General features: G+C 36.3%; 1 protein-coding gene across 4 annotated transcripts in view; it reads right to left on the bottom strand.

Moving 5' to 3' along the window:
- Nucleotides 1–2,221: 2,221 nt before the first annotated feature.
- LOC110460609 (SRSF protein kinase 3-like) overlaps nucleotides 2,222–23,289 on the bottom strand; it is a 94,476-nt gene continuing 73,408 nt past the window's right edge. For all 4 annotated transcript variants that reach the window (XM_021513613.1, XM_021513611.1, XM_021513615.1 and 1 more), the window contains 10 exons: nucleotides 18,820–18,907; nucleotides 18,308–18,414; nucleotides 17,557–17,719; nucleotides 16,025–16,173; nucleotides 14,860–15,064; nucleotides 14,057–14,527; nucleotides 12,633–12,721; nucleotides 11,477–11,584; nucleotides 10,241–10,403; nucleotides 2,222–8,346 (listed from right to left, as the gene is read on the bottom strand). In XM_021513613.1, coding sequence (XP_021369288.1) covers nucleotides 8,156–8,346; nucleotides 10,241–10,403; nucleotides 11,477–11,584; nucleotides 12,633–12,721; nucleotides 14,057–14,527; nucleotides 14,860–15,064; nucleotides 16,025–16,173; nucleotides 17,557–17,719; nucleotides 18,308–18,414; nucleotides 18,820–18,907 — 1,734 coding nt within the window. In that variant the 3' untranslated portion in view covers nucleotides 2,222–8,155. The remainder of the gene's footprint in view (nucleotides 8,347–10,240; nucleotides 10,404–11,476; nucleotides 11,585–12,632; nucleotides 12,722–14,056; nucleotides 14,528–14,859; nucleotides 15,065–16,024; nucleotides 16,174–17,556; nucleotides 17,720–18,307; nucleotides 18,415–18,819; nucleotides 18,908–23,289) is intronic.

The following is a 23,289-nucleotide window of genomic DNA, read 5'->3' as shown; positions in this document are numbered from 1 at the left end:
TGTATTTTTGTTGAAATCATTTCTTATTCAACTTCATAATCAATAAATCTTACCAAAAGTGTAAGTTATTTTTTGTGTTGTATACCAAGCTTGCATTGTGACCACAGTGTAGAAATTCTCCTATGTAGCAATGCTTGCATTGTGACCAGTGTAGAAATTCTCCTATGTGGAAATGCTAGCATTGTGACCACAGTGTAGAAATTCTCCATGTGGAAATGCTAGCATTGTGACCACAGTGTAGAAGTTCTCCCATGTAGCAATGCTTGCATTGTGACCAGTGTAGAAGTTCTCCGATGTGGAAATGCTAGCATTGTGACCACAGTGTAGAAGTTCTCCTATGTGGAAATGCTTGCATTGTGACCACAGTGTAGACATTCTCCTATGTGGCAATGCTTGCATTGTGACCAGTGTAGAAGTTCTCCGATGTGGAAATGCTTGCATTGTGACCACAGTGTAGAAATTCTCCTATGTGGAAATGCTAGCATTGTGACCGCAGTGTAGAAGTTCTCCTATGTAGCAATGCTTGCATTGTGACAACAGTGTAGACATTCTCCTATGTGGAAATGCTTGCATTGTGACCACAGTGTAGAAATTCTCCTATGTGGAAATGCTAGCATTGTGACCACAGTGTAGAAGTTCTCCAATGTGGTAATGCTTGCATTGTGACCACAGTGTAGAAGTTCTCCTATGTGGAAATGCTTTCATTGTGACCACAGTGTAGAAGTTCTATGTTGAAATGCTAGCATTGTGACCACAGTGTAAAAGTTATCCTATGTGGCAATGCTTGCATTGTGACCACAGTGTAGAAGATCTCCTATGTGGAAATGATAGCATTGTGACCACAGTGTAGAAGTTCTCCCATGTAGCAATGCTTGCATTGTGACCAGTGTAGAAGTTCTCCGATGTGTAAATTCTTTCATTGTGACCACAGTGTAGAAGTTCTCCTATGTGGAAATGCTTTCATTGTGACCACAGTGTAGAAGTTCTATGTTGAAATGCTAGCATTGTCACCACAGTGTAAAAGTTATCCTATGTGGAAATGCTTGCATTGTGACCACAGAGTAGAACTTCTCCTATGTGGAAATGCTTGCATTGTGACCGCAGTGTAGAAATTCTCCTATGTGGAAATGCTAGCATTGTGACCGCAGTTTAGAAGTACTCCTATGTAGCAATGCTTGCATTGTGACAACAGTGTAGACATTCTCCTATGTGGAAATGCTTGCCTTGTGACCACAGTGTAGAAGTTCTCCTATGAGGAAATGCTTGCATTGTGACCACAGTGTAGAAGTTCTCTGTGGAAATGCTTGCATTGTGACCACAGTGTAGACGTTCTCGTATGTGGAAATGCTAGCATTGTGACCACAGCGAAGAAGTTCTCCTATGTGGAAATGCTAGCATTGTGACCACAGTGTAGAAGTTCTCCAATGTGGAAATGCTTGCATTGTGACCACAGTGTAGAAGTTCTATGTTGAAATGCTAGCATTGTGACCACAGTGTAAAAGTTATCCTATGTGGCAATGCTTGCATTGTGACCACAGTGTAGAAGTTCTCCTATGTGGAAATGTTTCTCCTATGTGGAAATGCTTGCATTGTGACCACAGTGTAGAAGTTCTCCTATGTAGCAATGCTTGCATTGTGACCACAGTGTAGAAGTTCTCCTATGTGGAAATTCTTGCATTGTGACCACAGTGTAGAAGTTCTCCTATGAGGAAATGCTAGCAATGTGACCACAGTGTAGAAATTATGATGGCATTATGCTGGCAATGGTTCGGGAATTTATTTACCGGTAATCTATACATATTTTCATGTGGATACTTTTGCACCAATTTACTTGATGCATTCCCACAATAGGCCTGTTTGTTTATACGGAACAACTGGTTTGTTACTGGTTTTAATCGTTACGTTTTCAGGTATAAATTCTGGCAGACCTGCAAATGTTTATGCAGGCCTTCCAAGGCTTTTTCAAGGCTCGCCTGAAAGCAGCATCAGATTAATTTCTCAAACAACTCTGATCCAACCGCTTCAACTGTTTGGATCACGATAAACAAAAGCAGTCTATGAACATTTCCTCTTTTACAGTACATGTTTCTTCACGGTCTGGAATTTTTTGGTTTTTCTTATATTTCTTTTCTATTCAAAGATAGCGCCCTGTAGCCTGAATGAGCTGATGTTCACACTTACATAGTAGCAGTTGTATGAAATCAAAACAGGAAGTCAGTGATAATGCTTATCTGCACTTTTATTCCATTTTCAGTTCATATTTCTTAGTAAACTCAATATAAAGATTCGGTCTTAATTCCTTGGCTTGACTACAGTCAGATCTGTGTAGCTAGTTTGTGCCATATCAATGTCCATACCTCTACTGTCTAAGACATAAAACAATAAAAATAACTGCATGTCGCAACCTACCGTTATAACTGTACCAGTGTTTGAAAAGACCAAACAATATCGATACCAAGGAAACGATACACTTACATAATTAAATCATGTCACCATGGCATGTCAATCATAATTAATTGTTATGACTATACAATAAATATGATAATTCAGCATCCAGCCCACGTTCTAAATTATGACTGCTATATACATGTACTTAAGCATTGGGCTGGTGGTGGTATATATGTACAATTTGTTGAAATTCAATATCAGTTGTGGTGTCGCCTATCTCAGCAGTACATGTACTATAGAAAACTGCTGTCTCCACAAAAAACAGGTCCATCTACTGCAGTAAATACATATTGTACTGTAATCCAACTACTAGATAAGTCACTGATATATACGATTGAAGAAATCATCTTATATCGGCTATGATTTTAATACAACCAACCTATCTCCCAGTATATACATGTATTTGTAACCAATCCATTTTTCGCCAACTATTTCAAGAAATTTTCAATTTAAAGTGAATTTTGTCTAAATTTCCTTCTCTTTGTATACAATTTTCCAAAAAGTTTGTACAAGTCAAACCCAATTGTTCAAGGCAGACAGGTTAGCTAGAATAGACTGTAAAATGCTATTGATAAATGCAAAATTATCTATGTGATAAATGCACAAAAATGTCCATTTCTCTTGGTCGTATCAAATTATGCACCACAGGTACATGTATTTGTATCCAGTTGGCCCATCACCACAAAATCTGATGATCTACTGAATTTTGAAGACGAAAACTGCAGCTTGTAATTTTACACACAGGGTGACAAATGAAGAAGATTTTGAACGAGATTGTCTGGTCGGATGTTGACCCAATGTGATGTTGACACGTTAGATTTTGAAGTTTGCAATAGATAATGGGGCTCTGTTGGCGTACCTTTTGTCACTTTGTATATTACACACGATCTCCAATCCTCTCCTTTACATGAACCTCTCTTAAACATACCTTAAAACAGCCTGAAATGCCTGTTCGGTATGACCTGCGAGAATGTTACCTAATGACGAGAATAAAGGATAAACCATTTCTTATGGCATAAAGAAATCACGTTTTGAATTGTTTCAACTGATGTGTAATTGTGAATCGTACAAATTATTAGTCAATATTGAATGAAAATGAGGAATTCACCAGTAAATTTATAACTGTGGCAGTATCAACAAAATTAACCAACCTGTTGCCCTTATTCAGTTCAATATTTTTTTTAAGTTCACAAAAAACATTGCTCTGACAAGATAAATACAGAGTTGTCTAGGATGACCAGTTTGGAAAGGAAATCTGTCCAGTTTGGGGTCTGTACTAAATATACATGTCCTGTTTAGTACTAACAATACATCAGTCCAGTCTAGTCCGACATATACAGCAGAGAGCCAAGTCCTTTGTTCCCAATTTTACATTTGATTGTTTTGGGAATAAAATCCCTTCTCTTAATGTTCTGATTTTCCTTTAGTCTGTTAATCATGCTAATACACCTACTGTGTACCTGCCATAAAGTGTAATCTTCAAAAATCAGCATATTGAAAATCAGAAACCCTCCTTTAGAAAGTTCTACTGTATATTGGGAAATGTTTGTTACATTGTAGTTGTTCGCCTTTTTCGCCCTCCATAATAACGGCAAATTAATCATTACAGCAAACACCTGTTTACAACTTAATATTCATAGTAATTAAATGTGAAGGGCGAATTTAATGTCGGGCAAGAAGGGCAAAGATTTCCCGGTATACAGCATTTTCATATACAGATTTTATTTCACAGTAAACCAATGTGCATAATACAATCATATGCATCTCAAAACAGCATTGCTAGCCCTACAATTTATAAAACACACAACTAGCAGGCTAGTTAATGGTGTAAAAATCAGCTGTATCTCGGGGGCGGCACATGTTGGAATGCAACATCTGGACAATCATAGGATGTATCAGATCCTATACACACATTAAACCACAAACAAAACACGTTACTTGTCATGGTGAACATTTATTTTGTTTTTTCCTTCCTTCGCTGTGTGCTGTCTCCCTTAGAACTACTTCAATGCGCTACACAAACCAAATCAACCAACTCCAAAAAAGAAAAAGCTAAGAAAATCAGACAAAATCATTTGCTCTCTCCCTGTCATCCTTCCATAAAACTATCAGAATCAGCAGCTGTAGGATTGGTTCCGTCTGTACCATCGTGAGGCAGACTAGGGACCCATCACAATATATTCTATCAACCCATGACTGAGGTACTACACAACACACCCTGGTCCTTATCATCAACTCAGAGATGTTGTTAAAAGCCAAATTGTTACCCAGGTTTCATTTGTGTTCCTGATTTTATTATTTCTGAAAAATAAGAGCAAATTCAGAATGACGAAGGAGGTTTAATATTAGTTTTCAACGATTTTCATAATACAATTATGTGTTGAACATTTCACTGTCACAGGTTGATTTGAAACATTGTAAAATCAAAAAGAATTAAGCGGAAACCAAACCAACATTAGCTGTTTCCACCCAGTTTAACTATTCACGGTAATAAAACTAATATACTACTGAGACCAGAATCCATTTGATTATCAAGATATACACAAAACTTTATACACCAATCTTTTAATACCGTAAATCACTTAGGTTTTGTGCTGCTATTAGCCTCCACTTGGTTCATACAGCCTTCCCCCCCGGGACGAAATTTAAACACTTTTCAAGCACTTTCTTGCAATTTTTTCTGATCCAGATTATTTTCACCAAAAAAACAAACATCTTGTTTTGAATGTTCAGAAATCTGTACATAGGACAAAAATAAAACAAGTTAAACTGGATTTAAAATAATATTTTTTTACAATATTTTTTTCTAAGTATTACTATTGGAGCACTTTTAATAAAATATTACCAGTAAGCCATTTCTATCATTTTTCCAGAACACCAGTCACTTATTTTCTAGTACTTTTCAAGCACCAACCTCAATTTCAGCACTTTTCACAGCCTGTATGAACCATGGTCAGAATTCTTATTCCCTATAGTTGTTTATAATCTGTGATAACATTATGATAGCTGATTAGACAGATTTAACATCACGTGTATAAAGGTACAAGGCTATCTGGTACTTGCAATTGTACGAAAATTAATCCACAACAAACCATAAGCGATTTTCAGTATCTTGCATTGCATACATATATGTACAACAAATGGCTAGTATTGTCAGCTACAAATGTCAATCACTTGCCAGTCCCACCCACTGACTCTGGGGGTGATTACCCCTATAATGGCCCCTTTGGTTAAACATGAGTCATCACAACATCATGTATACAAAACAACAACAAAGGGGGCGTGTCAAAATCTAGGGTAAAACAAATGCGCAAGGGGGTGGGGACAATTATACATCGTGAAATGTAACATGATGCTACTGATACTTTTTTCTACTAAAACAATTCTTTAAAAGAATTCAAACGCTGCAAAAATATTAAATGCTACAGAAAACAGAAATTATGTAAACAATGTCTAAATGGTGATCTATTTATCTTCTTTAATTCTATTATATTTCAAAACTCTGCTAAAAAGTTTTTTTCCTTTCAAAATCCTTTTCAAGAAAATAGAACATAGAAGCATACAGAACTAGCTATCGACTCAACTTAATCATCCAAAATACCAAGACCTGTAGTGCCAAAAACATTCTAATCTTTCATTTCATGAATTTTTAACTTAAAATACCAAAAGTTGTGTAGCTGATTCCATGACTCATGAATATGAAATTTTAATACATAAACCCACTTTTTTCTCTCCGAGAAATTTGATTTCTCATAACCTTAAGACTCTGGTCCTAACAAACATGCTCAATGCTGAATTAACCTTGTTGTTAATGTTTGCTTTTAATTATTTCATAACTGCATTCTTGTACAAAATAAATGTCACCTTTGTTGATTTGGTCTCATTTATAAGCAAATTAGTCCAAAAATAAAATGGAAACAAAATTACAATGTATTACTTTTTTTGAATTCGGGAATGAGTCCAGTGGCCTCTTTTACCACCTCAATGACTTCTCCCTTGGGATTAACCCCTGGTAGTGTAGAATGACTTCTGCCTATGTCCGAGTGCTGGACATTTGACTACTTGATACAGAAGTTTGAGCTCTAAGCTCTTCACTATACATATTTATACATGTATCATCCTTTTTACAAACAATACAGAATACTGTATGTTTAATATTTACTATCAAACTCAATATTTCTGTAACTAAATTCATTTAAAGCACTCTTGGAGGAATTAATTCCTGATCACAGTGCCGATATTGCCAGTGGAACCCTCATCTGATCATAGTGCCGATATTGCCGGTGGAACCCTCATCTGATCACAGTGCCGATATTGCCGGTGGAACCCTCATCTGATGTATTTCTTTTTCCGTCCATTCCATCAAACTGCTTGTCAACCATATATTACTCGACATTGCATTCATCCATCATAAATTTCAGAAGTAACTGATCAAAATATTCTTCTCCATTTCATCCCAAAAGTTATTTTTTTGTTATTAAGCATAGTTTTAAAAAGAAGCCAAGAGAGCTTGCAGATCAGAGAAATGTTTAGGGATAAGGCTATACCCCAACTGAGGTCCACTTGGCTATGACAGAAATTTACGATGAGAACTTATGTGCAGCGGTGAACATCGCTCCACTGACCCTAAATATTACTGTTAACTATATCTATTATATACACTCTGCTTTCAGATCCTATCAACATGCTACTGATGACTATATCTAACATGGGGGTGCTCCAATATTTACCGGGTAAGCGCCAATATTAGTAGGTTTTCAATACATTTTCTACTCCTTAAAAAAATTCTTGCTTAGATAAACATCTGCGTTTGTCCTTTCACAGGGTCCGTGACGATTGTTACATCTGTACAGGGTTATTAACGAGTTTATTTACAAGTGATAAAGGTGACAACTTGACATACGTCTTCAGTGATTAACAATGGGATAGGAATGAGGGAACGGCAGATTGACTGTTATAACTACCAAATAAATACGACCTTTGTAAATACTAGCGTCTATGGCAGATCACCTTTGTTTTACATAATATAAATAACTTGTAATCATCAAGTACTCCTCATACTTGTACATAATATGTGACATTGTACAATTTTATCTTCATATTAATTGTGTAAAAAATAACCAGGACACCCGTAGAGTCTACAATGCTCATCTGGTAATAACTGATTCTATTCTTAGTAAATATACACACTAACACACTTCGATCGGTCCCAAAATTGACTTCTTGATAATTAAAAAGGTGGACTCTTATTCTCAAATTCAACCATTATACTTGTGGCCCAAAATGGAGCACTTCTACCATTTTCACATATTTCATCTATAGATATTAAGATATGCCAAGAGATTCACAAAAAAGTTGACAAGACGACTGATGTTGCCCCACGGCACATGAACCTTACTGAAGTGTCTGGCTAACTAATAAAAAAATCCTCCGATTTCAATGAGAATGGATGATGAACAAAACCTAGGATTCTTGAGTTTGCCTCCTTGTCCAGAGAAGGAAGTTAGACACTTGTAGTCCAACCACCATAACAAAGAAATCATCAATCTGATGAATCTTGCTTCCTCGTCTTGTACAAAGGCAAGTCAACTAACTTTGGTATTTCTCTGATACGTGTAGCTCTGGGGATAGATCTGCTTACTTTAGCACAAGCATGAATTGATTAACAGACAGGGATAGCTAGGACTCCTCAGGTCACCAGGTATGGCTAAGACGCATCGGTCAACCAGGGATGTTCTAGACTTTCGAACGCTGTGGCACGCTTCTCGGGGTCAAATCTAAGCATAGGCATTAGAAAGTCGGAGAAATGCTGGGCCTGCGACGGTTCCCATTCATATTTTTCTGTCAGCACTTCGTAAAGGCCCCATGGCTTCAGCTTCACGATGTGTCGTAACTCTCCTGTTCAAAAATGTATATAATAGGTTAGTTCAAGGTTAAGTTCACTTGTAAAATTGATTTCTCCAGTTGGCCTGCCTATAGAAGGGAGGGAGGAGCAGGCCAATTCTTTATAAAACCATTTAAAACATTACATGATAAAATCCAAGGATTTAATTGGACAACCCCATGCAGATTAAGAAACATATACACAGTAAAACCTCAATATAATGCCTTTCGTTTAATTTCCCACTCACTTACTGCCAACATATTTCAAAGTCAATTTTTCTCTTTTTCTTTTGAATTTCTTTATATATTTACCTCATTTTATAGCCAAACCCCTTTATAACACAAGAATTTCTCTGGAAAATTGGTACGGGTATAACGAGGTTTTACTGTATAGTGCTTGCCCAGTTGGACATTATCATTTCTACAGTTACGTCACTATTGCTCTCCAGGCATAGTGCAGTACTGATCGGTCGGGTATAATGAGGTTTTACTGTATAGTGCTTGCCAAGTTGGACATTATCATTTCTACAGTTATGTCGCTATTGTTCTCCAGGCATAGTGCAGTACTGATTGATGCGGGTATAAAGAGGGTTTACTGTATAGTGCTTGCCCATTTGGACATTATCATTTCTTGTTACATCGCTATTGCTCTCCAGGCATTGTGCAGTACTGATTGGTGCGGGGATAAAGATGGGTTACTGTATAGTGCTTGCCAAGTTGGACATTATCATTTCTACAGTTACGTCACTATTGCTCTCCAGGCATAGTGCAGTTCTGATTGGTGCGGGTATAAAGAGTGTTTACTGTATAGTGCTTGCCCAGTTGGTTTCTTGTTATGTCGCTATTGCTCTCCAGGCATAGTGCAGTTCTTATTGGTGCGGGTATAAAGAGGGGTTTACTGTATAGTGCTTGCACAGTTGGACATTATCATTTCTACAGTTACGTCCCTATTGTTCTCCAGGCATTGTGCAGTACTGATTGGTGCGGGTATAAAGAGGGTTTACTGTATAGTGCTTGCCCAGTTGGTTTCTTGTTATGTCGCTATTGCTCTCCAGGCATAGTGCAGTACTGATTGGTGCGGGTATAACGAGGGTTTACTGTATAGTGCTTGCCAAGTTGGACATTATCATTTCTACAGTTACGTCGCTATTGGTCTCCAGGCATAGTGCAGTACTGATTGGTGCAGGTATAAAGAGGGTTTACTGTATAGTGCTTGCCCATTTGGACATTATCATTTCTTGTTACGTCGCTATTGCTCTCCAGGCATGCTGTAGTACTGATTGGTGGAAGTATAACAAGGTTTTACTGTATAGTGCTTGCCCAGTTGGACATTATCATTTCTACAGTTACATCCCTTTTGTTCTCCAGGCATAGTGCAGTACAGATTGGTGGCAGTATAACAAGGTTTTACTGTATATAGTCCTTAGTATTCTGACGTTTTATCGACTTTTTTATATCGGTCTGTCGTCGATTAACGTCAGACCTCCCCCCCTCTAATATATGCGGGAAATAAGCGACCCGCACCTGGGTCGCTCTTCAAACTGATATTTTAGAAACAAATCGTCACTTTACGAGACCGGAGTGCCGTCAGTGGAAGGCTATAACAGGTATATCATTATCAAACAGTACTGGCCCAGATAGGGACTGACCCTGTTTGTCAGGTACAATTTTGATGTTTGATTTATTCTGTATGATGCATCATCAAATCAGTGTCGGGGTTCTGATTTTTTAGCTATTCTGATACTAATAAATCATTTTCAACTATTTCCGAAATTTTGCTCTTAAAACTGAGTTAGGTAAATGTGAGAAACTGATGACAGATTGGAAATAAAAACCTGAACAGTTCATAGACATTAATTTACGTAAAAAAAAATAAAAAAAATGGGTCATTAACCAAAATTTTAGTTACCTTTTCTGTTAAAGAACTCGCGGGAATATTTGCCAGACAGGGCTATATGGCGTGGAATGGGGCCGATAAGTTCTATGACGTGTGCAAGGTGGTCCTCGTCTCGTGAGTAGTCCTCACCGGAGTGAGGCTCAAACAGATAATCACCGGTCGCCAGCTCAAAAGCCTGTAAACAAAGAGTGGATCGGTCAGCACATTGATAAAGCAAACTTAAAGTCAACAATCACAATGTCCTCCTCCAAATCGTATTTAAAATTGGTGTTCAATTTTGATGTTAATGATAATAACAACAAAAATACTGTATGCTGGAAAATATTTGCTGCAGTTTGAACTTCAGCACTTTTCACTTCATCTCTTCGTTTGAATTTTGATTACTCTTACAGCCGTATTTGGTGGTTTCCATTTTGGAATCCATCGACTGGGGGACGAAGAACTTCACTGAACATCCACTAGAGGAGCTTGGATCTCATTCCCCCTTATATTTGTTACTTTTCCCTTAGGTAGTGGGGTGTACACAGCAAGCTGTACACAAGTGTTGTTCAAATTAATCAGTGTTTAGTCATTTTATTCCTGACTTGATTAATCAATCATGATTTTCTATATTTGATCGTAGTTTGACTATAACATGAAACTACAAGAGTGACTGATATTTGAAGGATCTGAAACTGTTAACTGAACAATTCTAATACAACACAAGACATTTTAACATAAAATGAGACAACCAATTTTTTCCTCATATATAAGCTAAGTACATTGGTGTTAAAAGAAATCCGCCATAATATACCCACTTTGGGAAAAATTTCTTCATTTAAGTTTATGATGAGTCAAAGATCTTGAAATGTGAAGGGACTCCTTATACTACTGTACAAAAGAATGTGTACTTCCAGTGTAAAGGGGAAAATGATTAAGTATGGTAAGTATTATACCAGTAACCAGTATACCTGAGAATCTTCGACCAACTCATTAAACTTATAAAAGAATATTAAAATTTTCCAATTGTAAATATGATTTTTTGTTCAGTAATTATCAGCCAGACATTGTCTATATCACAAAGATACTTAAATAACCATTTACCTAACCAATGTACACATATTTAACTGTATCTGGGTGGAAATCAAGAAAATTACTACTCTTATCAGTTAGTTTGACTGGAGTTTGGCTCTAAGCATGCTGCCAACAAGTAGTTGTCTGTGAATAATTGATACAATGAAATGGTCTATAGCAGTCCTAAAGCCTTACCATACAAGCAGTGCTCCAGAGGTCGGCTGGTGCGCCATAGCCGGCCCCGATCAGGACCTCCAGACAGCGGTACTGTCTCGTCTGGATGTCCTCTGTGAAGTGGTGATGCTGAAAAACAGAAATCAGGTGTTAGATACAACTTCCATAATCACAGACCTGTATTACCACAGAGAAAACATGTTACGTCCAAAACTGCCACTCCAGTGTTTTAACAGCAAAGCAACATAACACTTGTCATGGATACGAAAATTAATCAGTACGGTGCTTGTTTTAGGGCAAGTCAAGACTTAATTGAGGAGAAAATATATTCAGTGTTAAATAAAAACTGAATGATAATCAGTTTTTACTTAACACTGAAAATATTTTCTCCTCAATTAAGATTGATAATTGTAAATCATAATATTCTATTCATCCTAAATATTTGTCCTCACATTCAAAGGCGAAAATAAATTGGGGGCAAAACTATTACAATTTACATTCAATTTAATACTTTGAAATAGGTAGAGTTGAATAATACCAAATGTTTTTATTTTCAGTGTTACGTAAAACCTGAATGATAATTGTAAATCATAATATTCTATGCATCCAAAATATTTGTCCTCGCATTCAAAGGCGAAAATAAATCAGGGGCAAAACTATTACAATTTACCAAATGTTTTCATTTTACAATATATTGCAATATTTTAGAGCTATTAATATACAGCAATAAACTGAGGAAATAGAATCTGGGATATCGTATAAAGGTAGAAAACATTTTCAATATGACTCTCAGATGTAGTCCTGAGATCAAGTGATATATAAAACATACAATTTCATCACATCGTTGTACAGGTAAGCAATACAAATCACTCACGCAGTCATAGCAGTCAGTCTTCGTGCGTTCCGACACGTTTGGTACGTACATTGTTTGTGAATAAAGGAAAACTTTGATATTCTTTTCGGAATAAGATTCATCAGTTTGGTATGAATAATTGTTTAGAACACAAATAGGAATTGAAAAGTTTTCAGTTCCAAATTGTTGGAACATAAACTAAGTTTTTATTTGACATTACATATTTTCAAACTGATTAAGATGTGTTAAAATCTGTTAACATTATTCTTGGTATTCAAGCATCAGTTATTTATTGTACTACTGTGAAGTTGTGACAGTACTTACTATCCAGCAGGCATTTCCTAAGTCCGCTATCTTCACAGGTATATCACAAATTTCCCTCACCGGGTCGACCACACCGCTTAGTTTGCGTGCTGTAACAAAAGGCAAATAAATTACATTCTGATTCAATTGATATGTAACATGGCATTTGATTGGTCAATCAAATTAATATGCATCAGTATAACCACAATATTACAGTCCAGAAATCTCTCATTTGCATATGAAGCCTGGATGGCGATTGTTAATGATGTGGATGACCCCGACACGTCATGAAATTGATTATTCGTTTACGTCAATAACAATAGCGTGACCCTCAAAGGTCAATTTAACTTTGAATATTCCAGACATGACCAATCCACAGCTGAGCGATCAAGATTTTAAAGAAAACGGTAAAATGTATCTTAAAATCATCGTTTCTTGTGGTTGTATACTTTCAGTGAATTAGAATGAGGATAACCATCTGGTATTTTCAGATTTGAAGCAATATATTGTGATTTTACGTCGCCAATATCCATTTTACTAACTCTGCTCCTCTTTACCAGTAAGACTCAATTTGGGACCGTATCATCAGGATATAAATATTGCTTCAAATCTCTAAATACAATAGGGTTATCCTCTAAATGTAAAATCAATAGCACGTAAGTACAAGACATTCTCAGAAAAGGATCCAGTACAGTTGGTGAAGGGGGAGAATAAGTCTACTGGCAACACAACATGAACACTTCATTTTTTCTAATAGAAAGCTTAAAATCGCAATAATATAGTTTCCTACTAATACATTTACAGTGAGGGCCTTTAAAGTAAAACATTTAACAAGTACAGGCTGAGGAACCCTGTCCCCCTGCAGGCAAAACACTCTAGAATTCCACTGTGGGGGTTTTCCGTATATACAATGTACAGTAACCTCCCCTTCATTTCGTTTCTGATATATAACTGTTGTGCATATTAGGTGTGGGACTTGTTTGACCATATAGCTTAGTTGGTTAGAGCAACAATTTGAGGTCCACCAGGGTTTGAATCCTGGTTTAGACAAGCTGAACTTTTACACTGAAAACACTACAGTTGAATATTTTTTACTTTTTTCATCTCTTTTTCTTTTCATAAATGTCCTGTAAGGTATACTTTTCTTTTTGGTCAATCATGCTGGAAAAATCAGTTTCCAATGCAGAGTGATAGTTTTTGGCAATGGTACAGGAATTCTTAAAGTCCAGCCATCATTTGCATGACTAAACAGGCTTCATAACAATAATAACAACAATGATTTTCGTTTTAAATAAAACAGAAGTATTTTCAATGTTTTCAATTTCACTTACCAAAACATGAATCACTAAGTATTACATGAAATATACTCAAATGAAGAACTGAACATACAACTTATACAACATAAATCTGACATCACTGACAGACACGGTCCCACAGATGCTCACCTGAGGAATCATCGGTGTGGTTGCTGTTAGCTTGGCTAGAATCGTCGTCAAGGCTGCGATCGCGACCTTTGGACTCTGGACTGGACTCGCCGTTATTGCTCTCCTCCATAGCACAAGGTGTGCTGTCTGTGCTCTCCACTTCTGTTTTATTTGATATAGCCTCACTTTCAGAAATGTTCATTGACGAGACCTGCTGTGTAGCCTCCGGAGACATAATGTTTTTGTTTACAGAGTCTCCGTCCCCTTCCTGTCGCCCCTGAGATTCATGCCCGTTACATATCGGGGGTACAGGCACCTGTTCTGGAGCCACATTTTGCACAATGATCGTTGTGGTGCCGCCACCATCATTGATGATTGTGGGTTCTACATAGTTTTTGTTCGTTAATGGCGGACTTTTTTCGCCTTCACTTTGCTGTGTATTTTCCTCGTTTATTTTCTCTGTCTTGGTTTTCTCCTTTTCTGCCCTGTTATCTGTAAAATACAAAACTTGGCATAAAACAAACGTTACTGCTCAGTATAGAATTGATGATTTGAAAAAGTAAAATACTGTTCAAATTCAAATGAATGCATCCAAAATATGTTCATTTTTTTTTCCAAACATGAAAAAGCAGCAGCTATATAATTAAAACACAAATTAAGTAATTTAATCAACAAGAAATGCTGCCAATTGTTTGTAAAGACATGATTTTAATTACACCCATTTATATTATATATTAAAGTAAACAGTTTGTTAAGGTAAATTAAGTTCCCATCAATACCATCAGCGGCCACCCTGTGATAAACAAACAACAAATTCACAATACCTGCATTGTTGTTTTCTATTTCAATAATGTTCAGGTCGTTTTTGTTGTTCTCAGAGTTTTCTTGGTCCTCGTAGTTGGCCAGACTGTTCTCCGTGGGGGATGAGTCGCTGTTTAAGGTGTTACACGTGTCTGTACCCTCGGACTGGTCCATGCCCTCTTGCTGGGGTAGACTCTGGGTACTCTCACTCTGGGACATATACTCGTTCTGTAAATATACACATATCATCACTTCCATGACAAGGTTGTGTTTGTAATGGCAAGTGTGTAGATTATTGCTGACATTTATATATTCTCAATGATACAGTAGTGTAAGAACTGAGATACAAGTCTTCAAGGATTTTAACTTATCTAAAGGTGAAGGTCATGTATAGGAACAAACTTGGTTGTCTTAGTTAAAGACTGCAATTCTTGGAGGATTTTAATTGGTTTAAAGGTGAAGGTCATTTATAGGAACAAACTTGGTTGTCGTAGTTTAAGACAGCATTTCCCAAAATAAACAAGAAACTAATCTCTAGTTATGTTTTTAGTTAAAACTCAAGACCACCAATGGAGATTTATAGGATCTTTTCCACCTTGCGCATAAGACAAAGAAATCTACCCTCCAGGAGAGTCCTGTCAGCCAAAGTTAAACTGTCAAGAATCTTATTGGAGGGTGGCCATTATTCTTTCCTAACATCAATATGGGGAAAGATCCCTGTTCTCCCACAATTTGTTCAAAGCCAAATAAAAGAATAATAACAATGACATATGTGTGCCATGTGAACCACTGACAATGTTTTTTTATAACTTATGGCCGTGTTATTAGAAATATTCATGTGGAAAAGCATTTAACACCTAAAGGAAAAAAAGTGAAAAAGATTTGTCGTTAAATAAATCACACTTTACTTGGCATATAAACTTAAACAGTTTCCTTTTACTAGAAGTATAAATTTCACNGTGGGGGACTTCTACTACAACAAAAGACATTGACATTGTAATTAAAAGATATGCAGTCTAGTTTTGAAAGGCACCTACTGTGTAGTATATCAGGGTTACCAGAGTCGGCCCTCTGGCCATCATACAGAAACAGGTATACCTACTTACCTGCCCTTTATCCTTCTCAAACTCCTCTATCTGTCTCTTACCTGACCTTTATCCTTCTCAATCTCCTCTATCTGTCACTTACCTGCTCTTTATCCTTCTCAAACTCCTCTATCTGTTTCATCTGCTCATCCAGCAGTAGTTGTTGCTTCTTCTGTTTCTTTTTCATTTTTTTCTTTTTGTTTTTGGACATTTTTGCAGGATCCAGTGGTTTTTCCTTTGGTGCTGTACTCACTACATAGGGGAAAAAATACATTAAAATCCTTTAATAACATGTCTTCCCATAATGTTCCTCTCTGTATCAATTACTTAATATAAATGCTCCTTCATACATTTGCCCTAGTGTTAATTACAAACCTATTTCATAGTCCCCTCTTCTGGTTTTTTGCACCAGAGGGAGATTCAGGGGTTAGTAGGTATGACAATTTGAATTGACTCAAGTTTGAACGTATCTTCACCCAAACTATGAAATCAACTACACAGCAATATCTTACATTGTACAGTATGAAACAATGATATTTTATCATATCTTCTCGGATTATTTGATACACTCATTTTTCTGCTAATTTTTGGAAAGCATAATAGATAGCAATGACTTAAAACAAAGTTTTTAACTCATATAACAGACATTTGTCTGCTGTATTTATCACTTGTATGCGTGTCAAACCTTTATATTCCTATATAACAGTAGTCACCGTCACTAAGAGGATTCTGTTCCATATCAACATACAGTTTTATTTATCTTTACATGTCATGTTCACAGTTCAGGCCTTAGTAACACCTAACTTTACATGTCATGTTCACAGTTCAGGCCTTAGTAACACCTAACTTTACATGTCATGTTCACAGTTCAGGCCTTAGTAACACCTAACTTTACATGTCATGGTCACAGTTCAGGCCTTAGTAACACCTAACTTTGCATGACCCTGATACCCTTTCACGATTCCCTTGCATGACAAGATTTTTAAACACTTTCTCCCAAGATAGGACTTCCACTCTGATGACAAACTCCACTAAAAGAATCGTCTTCAACAGAATCTTGTTCTGTGTTTCTTTGTAATAGATTAAGGATGTATGCTACCTAAATGATATTCATCTCCATTCCAAACGAATTTAAAACTGTAGAAAACCTGTAAAATGTCTTAACTTATAGTAATTATGTCTTTGTTTATTAACTTATAACACAGGTAAATGATAGCACCGCCAGTAAATGCCAGTTCTAAAATTAAGGGAGACAACTTTTAAAGCAAAACATACTTATAAAGTACAAAATAACACTCATAACCTTATTGTACGTCATTTAAGCTTGATTGTGAATTGACGGTACTCTATCAATCATCAGCCCTAAAACTGACACTTTATATTTTTTTAAGAGTCCATTTGGTCACTGTCAGACAAATAACTCAATTTTAAATTTATACTCTACCTCACACATTACATCTATGACTAGCTCCCTTATTTTTCACAAAAACCGGAAAATACCTGAGCACCTTTTCTAATGTGTAATAAGTCTGTTTATATTACCATTCCTACATTTTACAAGGTTTCTAGTGCTAAACTCTTTTGGAACGGAGGTGTGTCACAGTAAAAGTAGCAAAACAAAGGCATCATGCTTACCTGCAGACCCTGGTAGTTTCGCACCCATTTTCTGCCACTCGAAGGCATCCGCAGCAAGTTTTCTGATGTACGTCTCATCCACGCACATGAGAACATTCTCCGGTTTGATGTCCGTGTGGATTATATTGCATTTAGAATGGAGGTAATGGAGGCCTTGGAGTACCTACAGCACAGAGAATGGCATACATCAGCTTGTTTTAAACAATGGTCACAATAAATATGATGGTAAAATTATGAAATTAATTGACTAAATTCTTGCTAATTCTTTGCTTATCATTAACTGATATTTTGTATCATTCTAAACAATCCTATTTAATTGCAATTATTTGCTGGGTGTTGGCTCCAAATAAAAAAATATATTGGATTTTGTTTTTTTGGGATAAACTTATCGCAAAATCATGTCTTTTGAATAAAATTAAATAATTAAAATGAAAATTCTAACATTTCAAAATTAACTTCATATTAGAAGTATAACAAAATAGATTTGATTTTTTTTCCCCTAACCTTTTTAAATCCATAAATTTACTTAATTTGGAGATGAAATTGAAGTCAATTTTGGGAAGGAAAATGCCCATACTGCATGAGGAATAGCATCCTTATGTTACCCCATTATATTGGCAGAAATAACAATGGCTCTTTTTTCAAATATGTATTTTTTCAAATGTATTATTGTTACAAAAAGTTTAAGTTCCCTTAATCCATTCATCCCTACATATATTTAAAATGGACTTAAACATACAAATTTACTCACCTGTTTTATAATTTTCTTTACATTACTTAATGGAATTCCTTGATAATTTGATCTTATAATCAACTTTAGTAAATTGTGTCCCAGCACCTCAAACACCATACAAACATCTGGCTGGAGTTAAGGGTCATTTCTCAAAGCAGCTTTTGTTGTCAATCTGACAATTTCACAAACATTTTATGTTTTGCATGTATGTCTTGTATAACAAAAGGCATAAAGGGCATGTATCACATGTCTTGCGCTTACAGTGACAAAGTGATGACATACATTCACTAGTTCACTAAGCAGCGTGATCAACCGATCATGTATGCTGTCAGCCATCTTGGATTTTGAATTGACACACAAAGACACTTATCTGAGACCATAAGGGGAAGTGTGTTCTGTCAAATCTGAGCAGTCGGCAGTCGCTCATGAAAATATCTCGGCCACAATGACAAGTAAGTTTACTTAATCCTTTCATGCAGGTAGGGAAATAACCTACTCTACCAAAAGATGACCGGTATGATAAAGGATACGTGTGCCATTAACACCAGATATTTTGAAGTCGTCCAAAAGCTGCACAGTCCTCTCTCGGAAAGAATCAGCCTCATCACTTTCTCTCACCTGTAATGATAAGGAAGGAGAAACATTAGCTATTGGTTGTTAGAAATGTTTCTGTAAATTGTTTAGTAACACGTGGACAGAAAAAATATTAATCCAGACACTTTAATAGCATTGATATTTAAAAGATGAGATTACAACTAGCTAGGTCAAAGAAAATTTATTGAACTGAAATAATAAATTAGAGCTATACTAAAACCCCTTTAAACTGACATAAATGTACCAACACAGTGCTGGCACTATAAGGTGGTTTGACAATATATCAAGGGATATTAATAAATTTTGATGGTAACAGTAATTGAAGTTGATTGCGTTAAGTCAGGTATCAATAACAAGTACTGTAAGTTCAAAGGTCAGTAACTGGCCGACCCTGTCCTGCATCTTGTCTAGTGGTGACAATTATTTTACCATATACCAAATCAATCACCAGTGTTAGTGCCAATCTGATCAAAAGTATGAACCCAGGGACAGGTAGGCAATCATAATGATAAAATACTGGAATAAAGAATGAACATTTATTTTAAACTGACAATATATATATATATATATATTGCATCACTTTGGTGTGGGGATGGGGTCAAAGCCAACACAAATCATACGTTACGGAAGCATAATAGCATGCATTCAAAGCGGACTTTGCTGAATGTGTGCAGTGACGTGTGATGGGATGACCAGAAGGTAGTATTAGGCTGATCCACCTTGACAATCCGACGACCACTAAACCCTAATCAAACATCACAAGCTACTGTCTGTCAAACACTCATGTCCTATTTTGCTTCAATTTGTTATAATTGCAGATGCATTAACCATTTCTGGTATTATGGTTTTAAATTACCAACGATTTAGCCATTGGGAGTCCCATGCCTCCGTCTAAATGACTCGGAAAATAAATGCCAATCTGCAGGCAAGGATTCCTGTGCAATTTGCATTTTAAATGAAACTGAAGGTCACGATCGACAATATTCTGATCTTTCCCCCCGACATCTAGAAGGAAATTTGATGTTAGCGGTTCCAAGGAGATTGATTTGAGATTTTTAAAGATTGAGATTACACATGATCAAAGCTGCAGGATTTTTTTTATTTACTTGATACAGACTCAGTTGTCTAGCTAACATTTGTTCTAATTTTTTTATAATTTTTTTGCTAAAATTTCGTTCTTTATTTCTATCATTAAACTAGAAATCATCGGTGAGACATGAATTAAGACATGAATGCTAATAGCAACAGTGACCTTGGCATTTCTTTGGGATCCTGCTATCATCCAAGGTATTCCCATACACTCACTCAGGGTAATTACACTCACTTGCATAAACTGCACCCCTGGAATATGTCAGGACAAAATTGAAAGCTCTATATGTGCTACCTTGTGGATGATTAGACTAGTTTGATAATTTGATGTAAACAAAGGAATCATCCAGCAGCTTAGTGGTAACATTTTCAGGCATCAAAGTCAGGTGTCAGTTATTATCTTCAAAGCCAAACGATAGGTCAGTTTGAAACCAATCAAATTATTGCTAACTCTGTGCATTCAATATTGTCATGACGTATGCTAGGGGGGTTTAAGAGAACATAAGTGAGTGTAACCCCTGGAATTTCGAGGATTGCACACCAGTAAATATAGCAGATCTGTGACCTATTCTAAGTCAACTTTTATCTTGCCTAACATTGAAACTACTCCATTCAATTAGATTTGAATGAATTTATTCCTGGTCAATTATTCAGATAAACGTATTTCTAATTATAGAACAGATAACCTGAAGTAAGATCAATTAACGTACTGATAACACAAAATCGGTCGATATGCTATCCTTCCGATTCACCAGCATTTCTGAAGTATCCTGGGATATGTTGGGATCAATAATTGAAACAAATATAATCAAACCCTCTGTACCAGCGAATAATGAAATATAAATGGCTAATGTTATAATTCTACTGTCCATTTCATAGGAAAATGGGAGTGTCCCAATCAGAAATCTCATTGACGGTGAACTTAGCAATATATACATAGGGCAGATTAGAATTTTTGCCAGTCAAAAAGAAAATTTAAAAGCTTAATAGTATGAGCTTCAGAATTGCTTTTTAATGCCATAATGATACCCCTGTCAGGGTAAAGTATTAAAGGGTACAGCCAGTATCTCATGTAAATATCCAAGAAAAATCAATTCTGCTTATAAACGGAGTGTATGTGAGAACATATGAAGACGGGGAAGTACATTATGTACGAGTCACGCTGGCTTTGTTACCCAGACAATTTGGTTTGCAAAAGGGGAACAAATTGAAAATTAAAAAAAAAAAAATCAAAGTAACTGAACACATTTTCTTTGAATTTTCAGTCTTTTTCTTTTTAAAAACATAAAATCAATTTTTTATTCTGTCAAATTTAATCAAAATAGTATGGTATTTTTTTTTATCTCAACCTCTTTGGGGATTTTTGATATCAAAACAAGTGAGTTATTCATGCATACTATTTTTTCATTTCATATGGAAAGCTTATTAGTATCTTGGTTAATACATTTAGAAATAGAAATAAATGACCACTAAAATGTTCTGAGATACTTTAATACTGTCACATGATGTCCCAATCTGACAACATGGCAACATGAGACAAAAACAACAACATCAAGTCCCGTGGATGTTTGACAGCTATCTGTGACAGTTCTGTTAAACATGGCACCTTGAGACAAAAACAACAACATCAAAGTCCCGTGGATGTTTGACAGCTATCTGTGACAGTTAGACAGACACACTGACACAATTTACAGTGTCCAGCATCAGTTTTGACAAAAGTTACGATAATATTTCCATCAAATGTCACTTTATCACTCAATGAAACAGGTTTACAGCAGTTAACAATACGGGGCAGCAGAAAAACACTGATTTACCAAACAAACACACAGTCTTGGGGTTTTATTATCTAAAGGCCTGACCTACTTAGAGGCTTCTGACTGACAAATCTCTGTCTCGTGTCTCACAATCATAGACAGCTGGAATGCTCCACTGATAACATACACAACATCATGATAAATTTTTCGTATAAAATACTGTTAACCTTTCCCCCAAATTCACCGAAAATATCATTGATGATTTACGTTACACACAAAGGGTCAAGAAAAGAACTTGCCAAAAGGTCACCGACTAGAGGTTGTTTGTCAATTTCAGGAACTCCCAGAGTTATCCCCCAAATCCCTCTGTAAGGCCTTTGAAGTGTTTCAATTTTCTCAATTAATGAATTCAGCATTTCTTTGCACAAAACGACCAGAATCTCTAACAAACTTTTTAACACTGTCAATGGGTTCGTGTATACTTGCCAACAAGAAGCAACAGTGGTCAGGAATGCACATAATGATTGTAGTATTACTGGATTACTAGAAGGGGACACCAGAGATGGTCTCAAAGCATTATCATTCTAAAATTGTATATATAATTTTTCACACCATAAACTTTTTTTTAACCTGGTGATTGTGTGTAAAAAAATAAAATTCAAAAATATTTTTTTAATATTGGCTTCACTACATCAACATTCAACCCCAATAAGTCTTCATTCAATTTATCAGCAAGCCAGCACACATACTGAATCAATGGCATCTTGGCAAGTCTTCACATCAGATAACTTACTCCTCTGACCCGACCCGGGCCGTTGTCATGCTCACGCCTGGGGTGTAAGCCAAGCTCTCTGTTCTTACAACAGGCGAGCTAAAAAGAGTTTTTTCTGACAACTCAATATTGAACCAACAACACAACCTTTAGAACCCTTCAGCCGTATAAAAGCTGGGCATATCACATCTCTAAACCAGACTGATCCTTAACAGGTTGTTCTGGACATCAGTCAGTAGTCCTGACTCCAGACTTAGCCAGAAACAGGCCTGGGAGAAGTATCAAAATAGAAAAGAATGATAAGAACAGTCAGGACAAAGCGATGATAAAACTTGAAACTGCAACCATGGACAATGGTCATCCTTTTATCAAGATGGCCGACACTTACAGACTGGACATCATGTCCACAACTCTTGGTTACCTTTGATAATATACATACTCGTCACCATTCAGTAATTGTACCTAGACACTTGATAGGCCATCTCTACGTCCTATTAACACTACAAACATGGTTGTATATCTCTACACCCTATTAACACTACAAACATGGTTGTATATCTCTTCACCCTATTAACACTACAAACATGGTTGTATATCTCTACACCCTATTAACACTACAAACATGGTTGTATATCTCTTCACCCTATTAACACTACAAACATGGTTGNGTTGAATATCTCTACACCCTATTAACACTACAAACATGGTTGAATATCTCTTAACCCTATTAACACTACAAACATGGTTGAATATCTCTACACCCTATTAACACTACAAACATGGTTGTATAT

Source organism: Mizuhopecten yessoensis, unplaced genomic scaffold (genome assembly GCF_002113885.1).
Source record: "Mizuhopecten yessoensis strain PY_sf001 unplaced genomic scaffold, ASM211388v2 scaffold10441, whole genome shotgun sequence".
Taxonomy (NCBI): Eukaryota; Metazoa; Mollusca; class Bivalvia; order Pectinida; family Pectinidae; genus Mizuhopecten; species Mizuhopecten yessoensis.
This window is presented reverse-complemented; position numbering and strand designations above follow the sequence as displayed.